Source organism: Helianthus annuus, chromosome 16, assembly GCF_002127325.2.
Source record: "Helianthus annuus cultivar XRQ/B chromosome 16, HanXRQr2.0-SUNRISE, whole genome shotgun sequence".
NCBI classification, from domain to species: Eukaryota; Viridiplantae; Streptophyta; class Magnoliopsida; order Asterales; family Asteraceae; genus Helianthus; species Helianthus annuus.
The window spans coordinates 30,972,947-30,989,983 of record NC_035448.2 but is presented as its reverse complement, the minus strand read 5'-3'; the positions used below and the strand labels follow the sequence as shown (position 1 = coordinate 30,989,983).

General features: G+C 36.5%; 2 protein-coding genes across 3 annotated transcripts; both read left to right on the top strand.

Annotated features, from left to right (window-relative positions):
• Positions 1 to 1,099: 1,099 nt before the first annotated feature.
• LOC110919173 lies at positions 1,100 to 1,495 on the top strand. The gene has a single exon (XM_022163450.1). It carries the CDS (start codon positions 1,100 to 1,102, stop codon positions 1,493 to 1,495), a length of 396 nt encoding a protein of 131 aa, XP_022019142.1.
• A 7,354-nt stretch (positions 1,496 to 8,849) lies between these two features.
• On the top strand, positions 8,850 to 10,786 carry LOC110916311 (ribonuclease 3-like protein 3). Of its 2 annotated transcripts, none has more exons than XM_035985765.1 (3): positions 8,850 to 9,115; positions 9,302 to 9,456; positions 10,304 to 10,786. In XM_035985765.1, the coding sequence occupies exons 1-3, from the start codon at positions 8,878 to 8,880 to the stop codon at positions 10,559 to 10,561; spliced, it is 651 nt and encodes a 216-aa protein (XP_035841658.1). In that variant the 5' UTR covers positions 8,850 to 8,877; the 3' UTR covers positions 10,562 to 10,786. The 2 variants fall into 2 exon arrangements, with proteins under 2 accessions (XP_035841658.1, XP_022016746.1); XM_022161054.2 differs by having other exon boundaries at positions 8,850 to 9,231; positions 9,310 to 9,456.
• The last annotated feature ends 6,251 nt before the right edge of the window (positions 10,787 to 17,037 follow it).

Sequence of the window (17,037 nt, the reverse complement as noted above, 5' to 3'; positions counted from 1 at the left end):
AACTACGAAGATCTATGGTGATTACCAAGAACAGTATGGTCTGCTAAGGTCATACTGTGATGAACTTCTAAAAGCCAACCCAGGTAGTACAATTAAAATTGATGTGGAGCCATGTGGGAACTCAGCTAGTCCTACAAGGCAGTTTCAGAGGGTTTATTTTTGTTTTGCCTCTATGATGAGAGGATTTAAGATGATTGGAAGACCATTGCTGGGTGTGGATGGTTGTTTCATGAAAGGTCCATTTCCTGGACAGATCTTGAGTGTTGTTGGTATTGATGAGAACAATAGCATATATCCAGTTTGTTATGCCCTTGTTGAGGCAGAAACAACACAAACCTGGAAATGGTTTTTGCAACTGTTGAGAGATGACCTAGGGTGTACGGTTAACTCTTGTTTCACCTTCATCAGTGACAGACAAAAGGTAATAACTTCTTAAGGTCATATTGTCTTAATTAAAACATTGCAAAAAACTTTTGTAGCAAAATATTGTCATTAATTGCATTTTGTATCACAGGGTCTGATTCCTGCTATGCTAGCTGTTTTTCCTAATGCTGAGCACAGATTTTGTTTGAGGCACATTCATGAGAACATGAAATCCAAGTGGCGCGGAGATCTTTACAAGAATTTGCTTTGGTCAGCCGGAAGGAAGACATCTATTCCATACTATAACAAAGCTATGGAAGAAATTAAGACAACAGAACGAGCTATTTATGACTGGCTGAATGAGATCCAATTCACCGCTTGGTCAAGAGCATATTTTTCTGGAAGAGCTAAATGTGATATGTTGCTGAACAACATATGTGAGGTTTTTAACAGACAAATCGTCGGAGCAAGGGACAAGCCGATTATCACATGCCTAGAATTCATTCGGGAGTACATGACCAAGAGAATAGTCAATGTCAAGAAATTACAAGCAAAGTGTATGGGGCCCCTCACTCCTCATGCCACTGAGGTCTTCGATGAGATCAAGAAACAGGCTGCTGAAATGTCTGTTTTAATGGTTGATTCGGACAAGTATCAAGTCACAGGTCCGAGATCACAGTGTGTTGTGAATGTTAAAAATAAAACTTGTGCATGCAGGAAGTGAGATTTGACAGAGATGCCTTACAAACATGCAGTTGCAGCCATATGGGATATGTCAAGGAATAGCATTGATGCTGGCATACCTGAAGAGTGGGTGGATGAAGTGTATTGGCTCTCAACATGGAAGAAAGTTTATTACAATGTCATAGAGCCAATCAACGGGCCGGAGATGTGGACTCCTTCAGAGTGTCCAACAACACTCATCCCACCAAAGCATCATACACAAGTTGGAAGGCCAAGGAAGAAAAGAAAGAAGGCATATGGTGAAAAAGAGCTTGAGCAGGAGTTCGACAAAGGAGGTAAAATGACCAGAAAGGGTAGTAGCATCAAGTGTGGTAAATGTGGGAATATGGGTCACAATGTCAGGAGCTACAAAGGACAAGGGGCTGAACAATCCATTGCTTCACAGTAATCACACACTGCCACTCAAAGTGCACCAGTTTACAATCTTGATGAGTGATGGATGGTTTCTAAGTTTAGACTATGTTTGTTTGTTTGTCAAGTTCGTTCAAGACAATGTTTGGTTTGTACCTTTATGTTTGGTTTGTTCAAGACAATCTTAGGTTTCTACCTTTATGTATGGTTTGTTCAAGACAATGTTAGGTTTGTCAACTTTGGTTTGTACCTTTATGTATGGTTTGTTAAGTTTGTATTTTGGGTTCTATACAAATATGGCTGCATGTTGGTTTACAATCTTTATGTTTGGCTGCTTTAGTACAAATAAGAGGCAGAAAGTGAATCGACTACATTACATTGCAACATTTAGTACAAATAAGAGGTCCAACATACAAACTTAAAACCAAACAAAATCTAGCCTATTTCCAGTGACAATCATCCAAACAAGACCAATCCGAATCAGAACCATGCTCCCCTTCATATGGGTCAAAGTACCAATCATCATCTTCATCCCAATATGTGTAATCCCATGCATGTTCCAGCACTTCAGGGTCATAATCCTTTGTCGGATCTCCGAATATCTTTTCATAATCAGCTTCTTGCTCCATGTAAGGTCTGAGTATCTCAGACTCTTGATCCTCAAAGTAGACATAACTGTTTGGTTCTTTGGCTGCAACGACGTCTTCATCCTTACCAACATCTTTCTCATTGTCAACATCCTTACCTACAGAATTACAACCAGTCCACCAAACAAACATATAATAAGAACTTGAACAAGACCATTGCATCACAAAGTATAATTAACTGAAAACAGTAGAACAATCATCTCTTAAAGTACATCAATTCAGACTCTTGTCCACTTTAAACTACTTAACCAAAAACAGTAGAACAATGAACACCCAAGTAATCACAAAGTACATCTTCAGTTTCAACACATCTCCATTCTTGTACCGACCCAACTGTTCTTTGCACTTAGCCAGCTCATCAATTAAACCAGGCATTACCTCTCCGCAAACCGGACATCCCTGTTCTTCACCTTTGTCAGCCCATCTTAGGAATCCACATCCTCCAACCTATTATCGGACATCATAATCAAGACTTTCCAACAAAGTTAAGATTCAATAAGCATAAAACAGAAGAAACTTACACATCGAATATACCAACGACCAGGATTAGCTGTCGATTCTGATTGTTTCATCACTGTTTTCGCACCACATAAACATATGATGTTTGAATGTTGAGTTTTGCCCTTCAATCGAAGCACAGATGACGAAGATGAAGACATGTTCAGGGCACTAATCAGAGGGCAAAGAATTGAGGGCAGTGAATTGAGGGATTGAGGGCAGAACGTTAGCGATTTAGGGCAGGATGAGGATACAACCTATTAATGGGGAAGATGAAGGGTAGTTTGGACTTTTCACTACAAACTAACGGTAACAATAACGGAAACTTGGTCCGGGGGTAAACATGCGACATAAGGGTGAACAGTGGGGGTTAAAATTGCAATTATTTCCTTAGGGGGGTAGACATGCCAATGACCCCAAACCTCAGGGGGTAAAATTGCAGTTTACTCAAAAGTTTTTTTCCGTTAAAAAAAACCAAAAGATAACATGAAACAAACATATCAGAATAGTTTTTATAAAATGTATATTTTTTTGTTATCCAAGTATAAAAAACTCTATATCACATAATGGATTGCTGGAATATCCGATGCAGGGAAGGATGTTCACTTGTATAAGGGACAACGGAAAAAATTGAGTAAGCTTGATCGGTTTCTCGTCTGTCCGGATTTCTTTAATAAGTGGCCTTCGGTATGTGTGAGAGTCTTGTCTCCTCGGCATTCTGATCACTGTCCTATCATTTTGGAGACGGTGGATTTAAAATTCGGTCCTCGTCCGTTTCAGGTGTACAATTCTTGGATAGGGAAACCGGGGTTTGAGGAAACTGTGAAGGAGGCGGTGGAGGGTTTCCAGCCTTTTGATCCCCCGGATTTGTGTCTTACTTCTAAATTTGCTTGCATTAGATCAACCCTTAAGAATTGGAGAGATGATTTTTTGTCCAAAGAGAATGAAATAGAAAAATTGGCTTTGACGGAATTGGAGGAGATAGAGATAGAAATGGAATCGAGGGATTTATCGGAAGAGGAAGAGTGGTCGATGGTGGAGAATAGAAAAATTCTGAAAGACATTGAAGATAGGAAGAATTTGGACATTAAACAAAGAGCGCGGATTAAGTGGGCTGTTGACGGAGATGAGAATTCCAAATTTTTTCACGCTTTTGTTAATAATAGGAAAGCATCGAATACCATACACGACCTTACAATTGACGGTGAATGGTGTAGTAAACAGGTCAAGATAAAGAAACAAGTATTTGCCTTCATCCGAGATAAATTCAAAGAGCCTATTCGGATCAGGCCGAATCTTTATTGTCACAACATAAAAAGGATTTCGGATGACGAGTCTTGTATGCTATTAGAGCCTTTCTCTGTGCTAGAGATAAAAAACGCCGTTTTTGAGTGTGGAGACGATCGGTCCCCGGGTCCCGACGGGTTTCACTTTAGATTCATAAAGTATTTCTGGGAGGATTTCAAAGATGATTTCTCAAGGATTTTCGCCTGGTTTTACAATAATGGTACGATTAGCGATGGTAGTAGGGCGTCTTTCATTGCTCTTATCCCCAAAATTCATGATCCGATTTCGCTAAACAATTATAGGCCAGTTAATTTGGTTGGGGTCATTAGTAAGACGATCTCAAAAGTTTTGGCCAATCGAATAAGGAAAGTATTGGATGGAGTGATCTCCGATTCGCAGTCGGCATTCCTTAAAGGTAGATTCATTTTAGACGGTCCTCTCATTGTTAACGAGATTATCTCATGGATTAAGAAAAGGAAGTCGAAAGCGTTTTTTCTCAAAATAGATTTCGAAAAGGCCTACAATAACGTGAATTGGAGGTTCGTGATTAATATGCTTCGTCAAATGGGATTCCCTCAAAAGTGGTGTGATTGGATAATGGGTGTTCTCTCCTCCGCGAGTTCCTCGGTCTTGGTGAACGGGGCTCCGACTTTTAAGTTTAATTGTGAGAAAGGTATGAGGCAAGGAGATCCGCTTTCACCTTTCCTTTTCTTGATTGTTATGGAGGCTTTATCTTGTATGCTAAATAGTGCTAAAGAGGCGGGGGTGATTAAAGGCATTATTACTCCTAATAATGGGCCTGTCATTAGTCATCTCTTGTATGCGGACAATGCCATCGTTATGGAGGAATGGTCTAAAAGTGAAGTAGTAAATATTGTGCGGATTCTTAGGTGTTTCTATATTTGCTCGGGTCTCAAGATTAACATCGATAAATCCAATTTATATGGCATTGGTGTTGGAATGGAAGATATCGGGGAAATGGCTAACGAAGTGGGTTGTAAGCCGGAATCGCCTCCTTTCAAATACCTCGGCTTAAAGGTGGGAGCTAACATGAATCAGATTATCAACTAGCAACCGGTGTATGACACGTTCCGAGCCCATCTTAATAAATGGAAGTCTCATTTTTTATCCATTGGGGGAAGGGTGGTCATTATCAAATCGGTCATGGAAAGTCTCCCAAATTATTATTTTTCGCTTTACAAAGCCCCGAAAAAAGTGATTATGGATTTGGAAGCAATGATTAAAAAGTTTTTATGGGGAGGTTCCATTGAGGAAAGGAAGATGCATTGGGTGGCGTGGGATCGGGTTGCTTGTCATAAAAAGGATGGTGGTTTAGGTTTGAACAAACTCTATGAGGTTAATAAGTCTCTTTTATCTAAGTGGGGATGGCACTATAAATCTGAGGATAATAACTTGTGGAAAAGAATTATTGACGCCCTTCATTTTTGTCGGGTCGGTTGGGAATGCATTCCCTTCAAGAAGTCTCTTAACGGTGTTTGGAATAATATTGCTAAGGTATTACCCCTTCGGAACTTCCTGAAAGGAGAGGTTGGAGACGGCAATAAAATTTCTTTCTGGCTCGGTGTCTGGATCACAGACGAGCCGCTCAAACAGAAGTTCCCGAACTTGTTCAGAATTGAAGCAGAGAAGAGATGTCTAGTCTCGAATCGGATAAGAAGAAACGGTGCTGATCTCGAGTATTTTTGGAACTGGAAGTCGCCGTTGTCTGACTCGGAGCTCGTATCGAACTTTCAGCAGCTTCGTGACGTTTTGGTATCGGCCCAGATATCAGATAGTGGAGATAAATGGAAATGGACTTTCGATTCGGATGGAGAATTTTCTGTCAAAAGTGTGAAAAGGCTTCTCTATTCGGACATCCCAAGAGGTAACAACTATTCATTTTATTGGTGTAAATGGGTCCCCGCGAAGTGTAATATCCTCGCGTGGAGACTGGGAATGGATCGAATGCTACCGCTATTGCTTTAAGGAATAGAAATGTTCAAGTCGGTGATACTACGTGTCGGTTGTGTCAATCGGAAGAAGAAACAGCTGAACATTTGTTCTCTGCTTGTATCATAGCGTCAAACGTGTGGAATGGCATTAGTTCGTGGTGTAAAATCCCTAACATCTTCGCTTTTGATATTAAGGATCTTTTTTGCATTTTCAAGGATCTCGGGGCTTCAGAAAGGAAGAAAGACACGGTCCAAGGTATTATTATGATTGCTTGTTGGAGTTTGTGGCGTACTAGAAACAACTTGGTTTTCTCTAATACCCCGGTTAGGATAGACAAAATTCTTAGTGAAGTGAAAGCGATTGGGTTTCTTTGGTTTGTTAATAGGTCTAAACACAAAGCGATAAATTGGGGGGAGTAATATGTAATTTTTTGTTGTTGTGTTCGGCTGGCCTGGTTTAGGTTGGTTTGGTGTTAATGAAGTTTACTTAAAAAAAAAAAAACATATTCAAGTGATAGGGTAAAAAGTCAAAAAATCCTGTAGTGTTGTCCGAAAAAGTCAAAAAATCCTATAGTGTTGTTCGAGAGTTACTGGCGTAATCAATGTTTTAAAAACCGGTTTTTAAGTCATACCGGGTTGGGCTCTAAAATGGTTCAACCGGTTGAACCGGGTTGATCGGGCGGTTGAACCGGGTTACTAGTTAACCCTATAAATTCCATAAAATACGAATTCATCTAAAAAAACAATTCAATCTCACCTAGGATTTATGTAACTTATCATAGTTTTATCTAAAAACAACTATTTTTATTGTAAACTATTAAGCATTTTAAGAATATTTTAATTAGTTATAAACAATATTGCATTGTACGAGTTGAGTAACAATTTCAACAACCGATGAAATATTGGAATAGAAGACACTAAGTTAATTTCCAGAAATATGTAAGATCAATATTACCTTAATATTGTATTTTATCAAAATTAAGAAATCAAGTCTTAAGATAATGCAAACCGGTACAACGGTTTGAACCAGTAGAACCGGATTTACCGCCGGTACATAAGAAATACTGTATTTGGGTTTTACCGGCGTTTATCGTACCGGACTCGTGTCCGATATCTGATTTAACCGGTATAACCGGCCGGTCCATACCGGTATTTAAAACATTGGGCGTAATTGTGTTGTGTTGACCAGTTTCTTCATGCTGGTCTTTATAAAATGGGCATGTTGACTTTACTTACTTTCACCAATTTTTTAAAACGTTGGTAATCTTTTTATGCCTCATTATTTTTTTAAATAAATTTATATCATAAAAAAGAGTTTTTTTTTTATCTTTAATATTAGTATAGTATTGGTATATTCTTTAAAAAAAGTAGGCTTCTTAAGATGGTATTTTAACATTTTACATATTGTATTTTTAACTTTGGCGCCAACATAAAACGTATGACATTTGTGTGGTAATTTACACAAGATGTTTTACATCTACTTACAAATTTACACAAGATGTTTTACATCTACTAACCAATTTACAAAGTTCTATATATTAAAGAAAAATCCTCCATTCTTGAATGGGGTATTCAACCCTAGGTATGAATGGAAAAACGACATCTTTATAGGTTTTATTTCCTATTTTATATGAAGATAACGAATCTTTTTATCCAAGGATTAGAAAAAAAGGTCTGGATCTCTTGAGGGAATGATTTGGAAGAGCCAAAAATAAAAATTATTTGCTTGCAACAACATAATAGAGGGAGTCAATCAATATAGATTGATTCTGAAAGAAAACTTTTTATTCATAAAAATATCTGTTTTCAATATGATTTTTATAATTTTATTTTACGTAATTACATGGAAATGGCATGATTGACACGGCATGACTCAATTAGCGGCATCAATATGAACAGGCGTGAAAATTGCGGCCTGAAAAGCATTTGAAATTTTCATCGTATTGCTAGTGAATTTCACTGTGAAACATAGCTTATGGAAAAAGTTTACCAATACAAGAATGTTTTGTTTATTTATTTAGGTTTATTAAATAACACTAAAATAAATGTCCCGCTTGCGGTATGCGCATATAATATATATATGTGTGGACGCTTGAGGGGTAAAAGTGAAAGTGCATGAATTTTAACGTTATTTTACTAATTTCGTGAAAATAATGTTAAAAGAGGTGGATGGTTAATCATGCATCATGTGGTGGCGTTGATAGCCGAAAGACAAGGGAGTACATGCACTAATCGGCCTTTGTCTTAATTGCTAAGTGTTATGTGTCTTATGTCCAAGGCTTGATGCAAAACTACTATCGAGCCGGGGGTCTCACTAGAAGCAACATCTCTATTCCTACGGGGTAGAGGTAAGACTGCCATCATCTTACCCTTCTTAAACCTTACCTTAGCTTTGCTATTACTGGGATTTCCTGAGTATAATGATGAGACGACGATATAACACTAAAGTAAATTATTTCGATAATAAATGAACAAACGTATAAGCTGTTGATCAATGGTTAATACTTTTAAAATTTTACATCTTTTTCATAGAAATGCTTGTGTTTATTTACATAAATATCATCAAACTAATTTATTTATACGTTTTGAAACTTTTAGTTATTTACGTGCACATAGCTCGATTTCAAGCTACATCGATTATACACTCCCAGACTCTACCAATAGTTTTGCTATTAGTGATATTTACTAGATACGATTGTTGTTGTTTTAGTTATTTACATGCATATGTGTAGGCATAACAACCTACATATGACTTACACGTATTGACAATTGTATATATACACAATATATTTATTTTTAACTTAAAAAAATGAATAAGTATTGTATTCCTCAGACTTTACCTCAGCTACGCTATTGGTGAGATTTACCGAGTATGATGATAGATGATTTAATTAACAAAGTGTTTATTTGGTGTTAATATATTCTTTCTGTAATGTATCTCTCTCATATATCTTTCTATATATACACACCCCCACCATTAGAATAATTAAGTCAGAAAACTTGGAAGTCTTACATTAGTAGCAAGCAAGCAACAAATGAACGATTCCATCACCGAGTCAAACTTGCCGTTATTACCGAGTCTCAACGAGGTGGAGACAATCATCGGATACAACTTCAAAAACAAAGAGTTACTAAAAGAAGCCTTTACTCACAACTCTTTTAAAGACAACGAATCTCAAGTATCTTACGAGCGGCTTGAGTACCTCGGAGACTCGGTTTTGAATCTCATGTTCGCCAAACAACATTACTTTTCGTACCCAAAAATGAACTCTGGTGAGTTGACTCGGTTGCGTGCAGCCAATGTGGACACCGAAGCCTTGGCTCGTGTTGCATTCAAACACGGGTTACATAGGTTTCTTAGACATGAAGATCCTTCACTAAATGAACGAGTAATAATTATGTTTTTTTTTATTGTATAAACATGTTTAATAATTCATCATTTTATTTATTTGATTAAAGATTTTCAGGTACAAGAACTTATGGAAGGAATCAAAGAACACCCGTTGCACTCTCATGGTTTGATCAATTCTCCTAAAATACTCGCGGACATTGTTGAAGCTGTCGTTGGTGCGGTCTATGTTGATACCGGGTTATCAATCGACGATACATGGGAGGTAAATCCGATGGCAAGCTCGGGAATTTTTTTGGCTTTGGGGTTGGTTGTCTATCACTATATATTAAATTATTTCAGTTTGTTTCGAGTTAGGTCAGGTATAATAAAAAGATATATAAAGTCAACTGATATTTCAAATACATAACAAAAGTGTTATCCATTTCATGTCTGAAAATGGGTAAAAATTGACCAACAATTTACACCCGGTCAAAACTAGTGATTGGATTAGCGACCGAACCTAATGGTGGCGAAAACAGTGACAAATACTAAACTGGTCGCAAAGCCGTCGCTAATTAGAAAAAAATAAAAAGTAAGTTGGTTTGGTCGCAGTATTAAAAAAAAAAAAAAAAAAAAAAAAAAAAAAGAAAGTAAACTATGTTTATCAAAAAACGTTGGCAATTTTTTTTAAAGAAGGAAAAAATTAGCCCTTCTTAAAATCGGTTGCAGAATTTTTATTTTAAGGCCACTCAGTCATATATAATACCCTGTTGGGTTGTATTTTAAAATAAAAACAAAAACTAAAAGTAAATTGAGTTGATCAAAAAATGGTCGCAAATATTTTTGAAGAAAGGAAAAAATTAGCCTGTCTTAAAGTCGGTTGCAAAAGTTTTATTTTAAGGCCAATCTGTAATATATAATACCCTGTTACGTAATTAAGTCGTCCACAAAGGAATTGGTTGCAAGTATTAAAAAATCAACGAGGGTTTAATTAAGCGACCATCAAAAGTGGTTGTACAAAATCTCAGTAAATTGCTAGTATTTTAGAAATAGATAATTTAAGAATTTTGTTACTTTGTTTTTTAACAGCAATAATAATTTTGTTGGTGATGGACTTCTTAATTTGCCAGGTTGTGAAGAATTTGTTGCAACCTTTGACGACACCGGAAAACCTTAGTTTGAACCCAATGACGAAGTTAAATGAAACATGCCAAAAGATGGGGATAAAACTAGAATACAAAAACTTGTGGATTGAAACGGGAGATATAGAAATATATAAAGACAATGAATTAATTGGCAAAGGGAACTACAAGAAAAAGAAAACGACAGCGAAAAACAAAGCAGCGGCCGATGCTTACGAGAATCTTGTCAAGTTGTTCGGTATTTGAGATATGATCATACGAAGTTAGACTATGGTGAAGTGCCATGGTCACTTATTGTTCATGCAGTCGGTTGTGTGTGTTGTGTACATGTGTTTCCATTGAAAAGAAAAAAAATGCATATTGCATTAAAATCTAATATTGAGAAAGAGGGGGTAAATAATGATAGATAAATATTTTATCTTATAGGAGTTTATGTTATTGAAAAAAAGAAGTGATGTGGTTTTCGTTCAACATAACCAATTATCAAAGTTGTGAGTGATGATATGCTATTAAGATGAGTTGATCATCTCCCCTTTTTTATTTTGTTTAAGGGTGAACGGAGTGGGGGCGGTAAACCCACTCGGTACTGATCCCCCTCCAATGTCAACCATTTTTACCGATCGGGGAAGCATGGAGATTACCGAAATGGGGGCGAAACGGTGAAGGTTCACCGACTCGGTGAAGGGAGGGAAATAGGGAGAGAGAGGGTGTGTGGTGGAGTCCATTTTTTCTCCACCAATCACACATTTTTTCTTTTTTTAAATAGTTTACCTAAACCCCATTAGGTAAACCACCGTCAACGTTTTTTTGCATTAGGTAAACAATTGACATGGCGCTATGTGATTGGGTGATTTGGGAGTTTACCAATTCCAAGTGTTTAACCACTCCCTTCACCCTAAAGTGTATCTAAATAAAACATTTCTTCGGTAACGGAACTAGACACTAACGTTGTTAAATACAACTAATGAGTTTTTTTAAAGAGTTTTAGATTTTAATAATCCCAGCTATTTGTCGTTAGCCGTCAACAGTCCCAACTTAAAAAATAACCACTGGCAGTCCCAACCATTAACATATTGGCCCTCCCATAGACCCTAACTAATGGAACCCTAACGCCTTTAGTCACCGGAAAAAAAACATTTTTGGCCGGGTGAGGGTTACTAAAGGTCCGATCTAATGTTATAAAAAGGTTTGGGACATGAATATTGAGTTTTCAGGCCAAAAAGGAGGTTTGCGATGATCTCAAGAATTGGGGTTTTTACTAGAAAAATGTTCCTAAAGGTCCGATCTAAGGTTACAAAAAGGCTTGCTTCGAAAATGTTGAGTTTTCCGTTTAAAAAGGAGTTTTCCGATGACCTCAACAATTGAGGCTTTTACCATAAAAGGGTTCCTAAATGTACGATTGTTAGGAAACTTTATTTGTAAGTATTGAAGAAAATCAGATTCAACTGGATCTATGAGGAAGACAACAGTCCTGAAGATCACAACAAGAAGAAGAAGCTCATATAGGATAACTGAAATTAACAATATCTACTTCAAAGAATCACAAGTTGATCAAGAGCTGAAGACGATTATCAGAGAAGGTCACTTCTGATGGATCTGATGATATTTCTGATGAAATATCATCAGTTTCTGACGATTCTGATCATCAGATTTTCTGATGATCTGTTCAACAGAATTTCTGATGAAGTGGTTTATCAGAAATTCTGATGAATACCCCACTTGTCTAAAAATCAACTCTATCCTGCCACAATGACCGAAGCAACTTGACATTATTGGATATAATAATTACAAAGGCAACTTGAACGTTGGATTCAATGAATATGTCAAATTGCTAGTTTTTGCAGGACTTATTGCATGAATAAACTATTGTTTATTCATGTACCCAGCCTTCTATAAATATAAGGCGCACCAAGCAGAGGATACTTGAGTTTGAAGCTTAGCATTCATATATACTACATAAACTCCATTGCCCTCTCACCCACAGAACTCAAGATTCATTTGTATTAGATAATAATCTTACAATCACCTTGTAAACTATTTTGTTTCAAAGTGATATAAGGTTGATAATCCTGTAGGTCTTGTTTCTGAAAGTCTGATTTCCATTTCCGCACATCTTTTTCATATCTACTGAAATCACTTGCCATATTACGTGAAAAGAAGTTGTTAAGGCCAAACTGGGTCTAACAATTCATATCAGAGCAGATTGAATAAACTATTTTCAAACGATCAATCGCTCATCTTCTTTTCTCTAAATATGGCCAGCTTTCAATCCTGGAATAATGCTTTTAATATTGGTTCTATGTCTAAACCTCCGACTCTGGTCAGAGAGGAATACCTCCAATGGAAAATCAGGATGGTCAATTTCCTAAATGGTCATGTCCGAGCTCTGTTTCAATCCATTGAAAGGGGTCCACATATACCAATGACTGAAATACTAGCTATTCCAGCAACTGACCAATCACCAGGAATCCTTGCCTCCCGTGCTCCCAAAAGTGAAATAAACTGCAGCACGGAAGACAAGGATCTGGTGGCTGGGGATGAAAGGGCAAAGTCACTTTTAATAATGGCCATCCCCAATGACATATTTTCACAAGTTGATGCATGTGAATCAGCTAAGGAAATATGGGATCAGTTGGAAAATCTTTGTGAAGGAGGAGAAAGGATGAGAAGAAATAAGAGAACAAACAATGTTTCCACATATGATAGGTTTAAAAGTTTACCCTATGAAAGATTAAATGATACATATCAAAGATTTACAAAACTTTTAAACGAGCTAAAGAAATTTGGTATAACAAAATCAAATGATGAAAGAAACATAAAATTTCTTGATGCTTTACCTAGAGAATGGAGAAGTCTAACCATGACTTTGTCCTCAACCTTAGAACTAGGGAATATGAGTCTTCATGACTTATACAGCATCTTGATCCCTAGAGAGGAAGAAATATTTGAAGAAACCATTCAAAGAGGGGGATCTTTAGCTCTTATCTCAAACTCACAAAGAACAACACCTACCAATGATCCACAACCATCAAACAGCCAAAATTTTGAAATTATGATACTTCATCAGATTTTTCAGCTTTTGCTGAAGTAATAGCACTGCTCACCAAAACATTTGAGCAGAGGTTGAGGGGAGGAGGCCAGAGATACCAGAGAAGTGACAGAGGGAGGATGGATGGAAAATCTAAGGAAGAAGGTAGATCTAAGGATAAAGGGAAGGCTGAAGTGGTGTGTTACAAGTGTAAGCAAAGAGGTCACTATGCATCAGAATGCAAGACCAAGAAGCTGAAAGATGTTGCTTACTATGAGAAGAAGCTGGAAGAAGCTAAGAAGCAGCAGCAAGTCAGCTTAATTGCAGGGATAGATACATGGCTATCTGATGAAGAAGAAGAAGAAGAAATGGCCAATTTCTGCCTCATGGCACTTTCTGATGACATACCAGAAACTTCAGGACAACAGGTAAATTTAGACAATCTTGATCTTGAACACAAGCTAAATGAGCTCATGTCAGATTTTCTAAATCTGCAAAATAAACATCAATCAGATAGTAAAAAATCTGATGAGTTGCAAAGGACCATGAACAAAATCATTCTTGAAAACCAATTACTAATAGAAGAAAGTTTAGATCAAAGAGCTAAAATGGAGTTCTATGAAAATGAAAGAAAAGATCTTTACAAGAAAATCAATGATAAAGAAATTAATGTAAGAGGTTTTCAACAAGCCAAAGAATTCATAAACTTCATTGAGTCCACACCAAAGAACAAAGGAGAGGGTTTAGGATATGTAAAAACAAGAGAAAGTAAACCCACTGTCTTTGTAAAAGAAACTCACCAGATTTCTGATAAATTTTCATCAGAATCTGATTCTGAATCTTGCAAGTCAACCTGTTCTGAATACTCTTTTGAAAAACCCAACTTTAAACCAAACAGAAGTGAATGCAAATAAGAATCTTTAAAGACTCCAGAAGTAGTTCACTCATCTTTTCAAAATTATCCACTCATTCCATCACAAGAAAGAATATCATAAATTTCTGATAAATCTTGTATGTGTGTTGACATACTGAAGCTTGTTCAACACCATCTCCAAAAAAAAATGTAAAATCTGTTTATGGCTCAGCATATAACAGAATTTCTAATGAAAAGCCAACAAGGGAAAATAATTTGTTTAAAATTTCATCAGAAAGAGTAACCAAGCAAGCTTGGGTACCAAAAACCCTCTAACTCTTCCATTTCAGGACCATCATGTGTAGCGGATCTGGTACTGCGATTCAGGAAGCTCCAAGCACATGACTGGGGACAGGAGCTTACTCAGCAACTTTGTTTCAAAGCTGGGTAAATTGGTAAATTTTGGAAATGGAGTGAAAGGGAGGATTATGGGATATGGATGCATTAGATATGGATGTTTGACCATAGAGAAAGTAGCCTTTGTTGTAGGCTTAAGGTGCAATCTGCTAAATCTTGGTCAATTCTATGATAAAGGTGTTTCAAATAACCTTATTACCAGAAAAATGCTGAATAATTTGTCTCAATGATAATCAAAAGAAAAGGATTGATATCTGACAAAACACGAGAAAATCTGATAAATTATCAAAAAATTTGATGTATCATCAGAAAATCTGATAATTCATCAGAATATCCAATAAATCATCAGAAATTCTGGTAATTCATCAGAAAACACTTTGAAAAATCAGAATCATTGATTGATCATTAGAACATATTCATGCATGTCATCATCTCTATCTAAATCTCATATCTGCATATTCATAATCTGTAGTGTTAAGCGTCTATTTCTTTTTCTTTTCTTTTTTCTCTTTTATTATTGCAAATTTTCTTCTCCTTGGTGTTGGATAACGTCATGTGACAGAAGATTTTCTGGGAACTCGTTAGTGGGTGCAAAGCTTTTTCTCCTTCATTAAATACACTGAAGTGACATATTAGTAGGTAATCATGATAGATAATCTGAAACTGGCCGCCTAAATCATTTAATGCAGGAGAGTTTTATCTGAGTTATTCTTTATGCCACCTGATAGAAATTTAATAACAAAGATTGTGGTGAACAAAATCTATAAGTAGGTAGATGTCATTTATGGTAAACTTTAAGTTTACTATATATGATCACCACATTAAGCAAAGACTGTCACCATCACATAAGGAATCACCAGAAAACTTCTTCATCTTCTTCTTAACTCACATCTTCTCACACTCACAAAAATGCTTACCATAAAAGCTGATTGTTTCCCACTTCCTCACCATCCTTACCACAACCTCAAACTAAGAGCCAACTTTGAGGGTCCTCACTGGGAAGGATGCCAAACAATGGTAAATCTGCTCATGGGAAGTAAATTGAAATATGCCCTCATAGCCAATATAATAGTCTTCCCGGAAATTCTTCAAATGTTCTGGCAAAATGCAACTTTGTTAGAATATGAGAATAGAGGACATATATTTATTGAAAGTATTGTGCTCAACCAAAAAGTTCGAGTAGATGAAGGTATCATCAGGACAGTTCTACAACTCAACGATTAATGTGATGTTCTGATGTTCACAAATGCTGAAATAGAAGAAACCTTGCAGCAGATGGGTTACAATCCTAAACACAAATGTGTGCATGCTTCTCAAAGATGGTCATTAATCATCATGAAGCATCCCATAGGTTGATGGAGAATGTTCAGGCACTCATATTAGACATTCCTTACAATTTCTCTTATTACTTAATGAAAGATTTTACAAGTAATATGTGGTCCGACAGGCCATTCTTGATGTATCCTCGTTTTCTAATGAGGATAATCACAAGCCAGCTAGGCTTTGGAGGTATTCCTGCAGGTTATCTCAGAACTGAGATGAGACTTCAACAAAACATGAATCTCAGTATGCTCAGACCTACTGATCATAACTCTGGTTTGGTGACTGATCTATGGGTGCTCCTTGAAATGGATCTTGGAGAAGGGGTAGATATTGATTAGGTTTTTATTTGTTTAATCCTAGTTTGTGTAGAAATTTTGCATGATAATATGTTTATATAGTATGTTTCCTATATTGCTTTGTTGTCTGACTTATGGTTTGAAAAAGGAGAATGGGTAAAGAAAAATGAGAAACATGATCATCAGAAAACAAAAATATTTGACACAAAATTCTGAATTTCTGATGACAGAAGATAAAATCTGGTAATCCAAACTAGTTTTCTGTTAAAACTTCAACATAATAAAAAGTTTTAGAAAATATCAGAAAAAGCCAAAGAGACTTGGAAAGCACCAGAGAATCACATGTAAGTCTTCTGATCTTATCTCATTCCCTCTCATCTAAAAAAAGGTGCCAGTACACCTCTATATCAATCAAAAGAGTAACTTCAAAATCTGCTGAAGAGGGTCACAAGTTTAGGGGGAAAACACAACCAAGAAATTCTGTTGAAAATTGTTTTCTGTTGACCACATCTAAAAGGTTAACAGAAGTCAGAACAAAAGGAAATACATATTTTTAACAGAATTTATGTTGAATTTCTGATGACATCATCATAATGGGACTTTAACTTACAAGAAAGAGAGGATGCAGATGAAGAAAGTTAATTGGACCTCTTCACAAAATGGGGTCCACAAAGATGAAAAGGTGTCATATAACCGATAGCTTTCTCCAATCAAAATCCAGCTTAACACTTTGATGAAGGAATGACTGAAGAAACTACAAATTGAAAGGACAAGTTGAAAGGGCATAACCACGATTACACGATCA

Excerpts from the sequence above, each read along its gene's own strand:
- LOC110919173 (XM_022163450.1), top strand. The coding sequence starts at position 1,100 with ATGCCTTACAAACATGCAGTTGCAGCCATATGGGATATGTCAAGGAAT.
- LOC110916311 (XM_022161054.2), top strand. The coding sequence starts at position 8,878 with ATGAACGATTCCATCACCGAGTCAAACTTGCCGTTATTACCGAGTCTC. Across the intron at positions 9,232-9,309 it reads ATCCTTCACTAAATGAACGA|GTACAAGAACTTATGGAAGG; the intron begins GTAATAATTATG and ends AAAGATTTTCAG. Across the intron at positions 9,457-10,303 it reads CAATCGACGATACATGGGAG|GTTGTGAAGAATTTGTTGCA; the intron begins GTAAATCCGATG and ends TTAATTTGCCAG.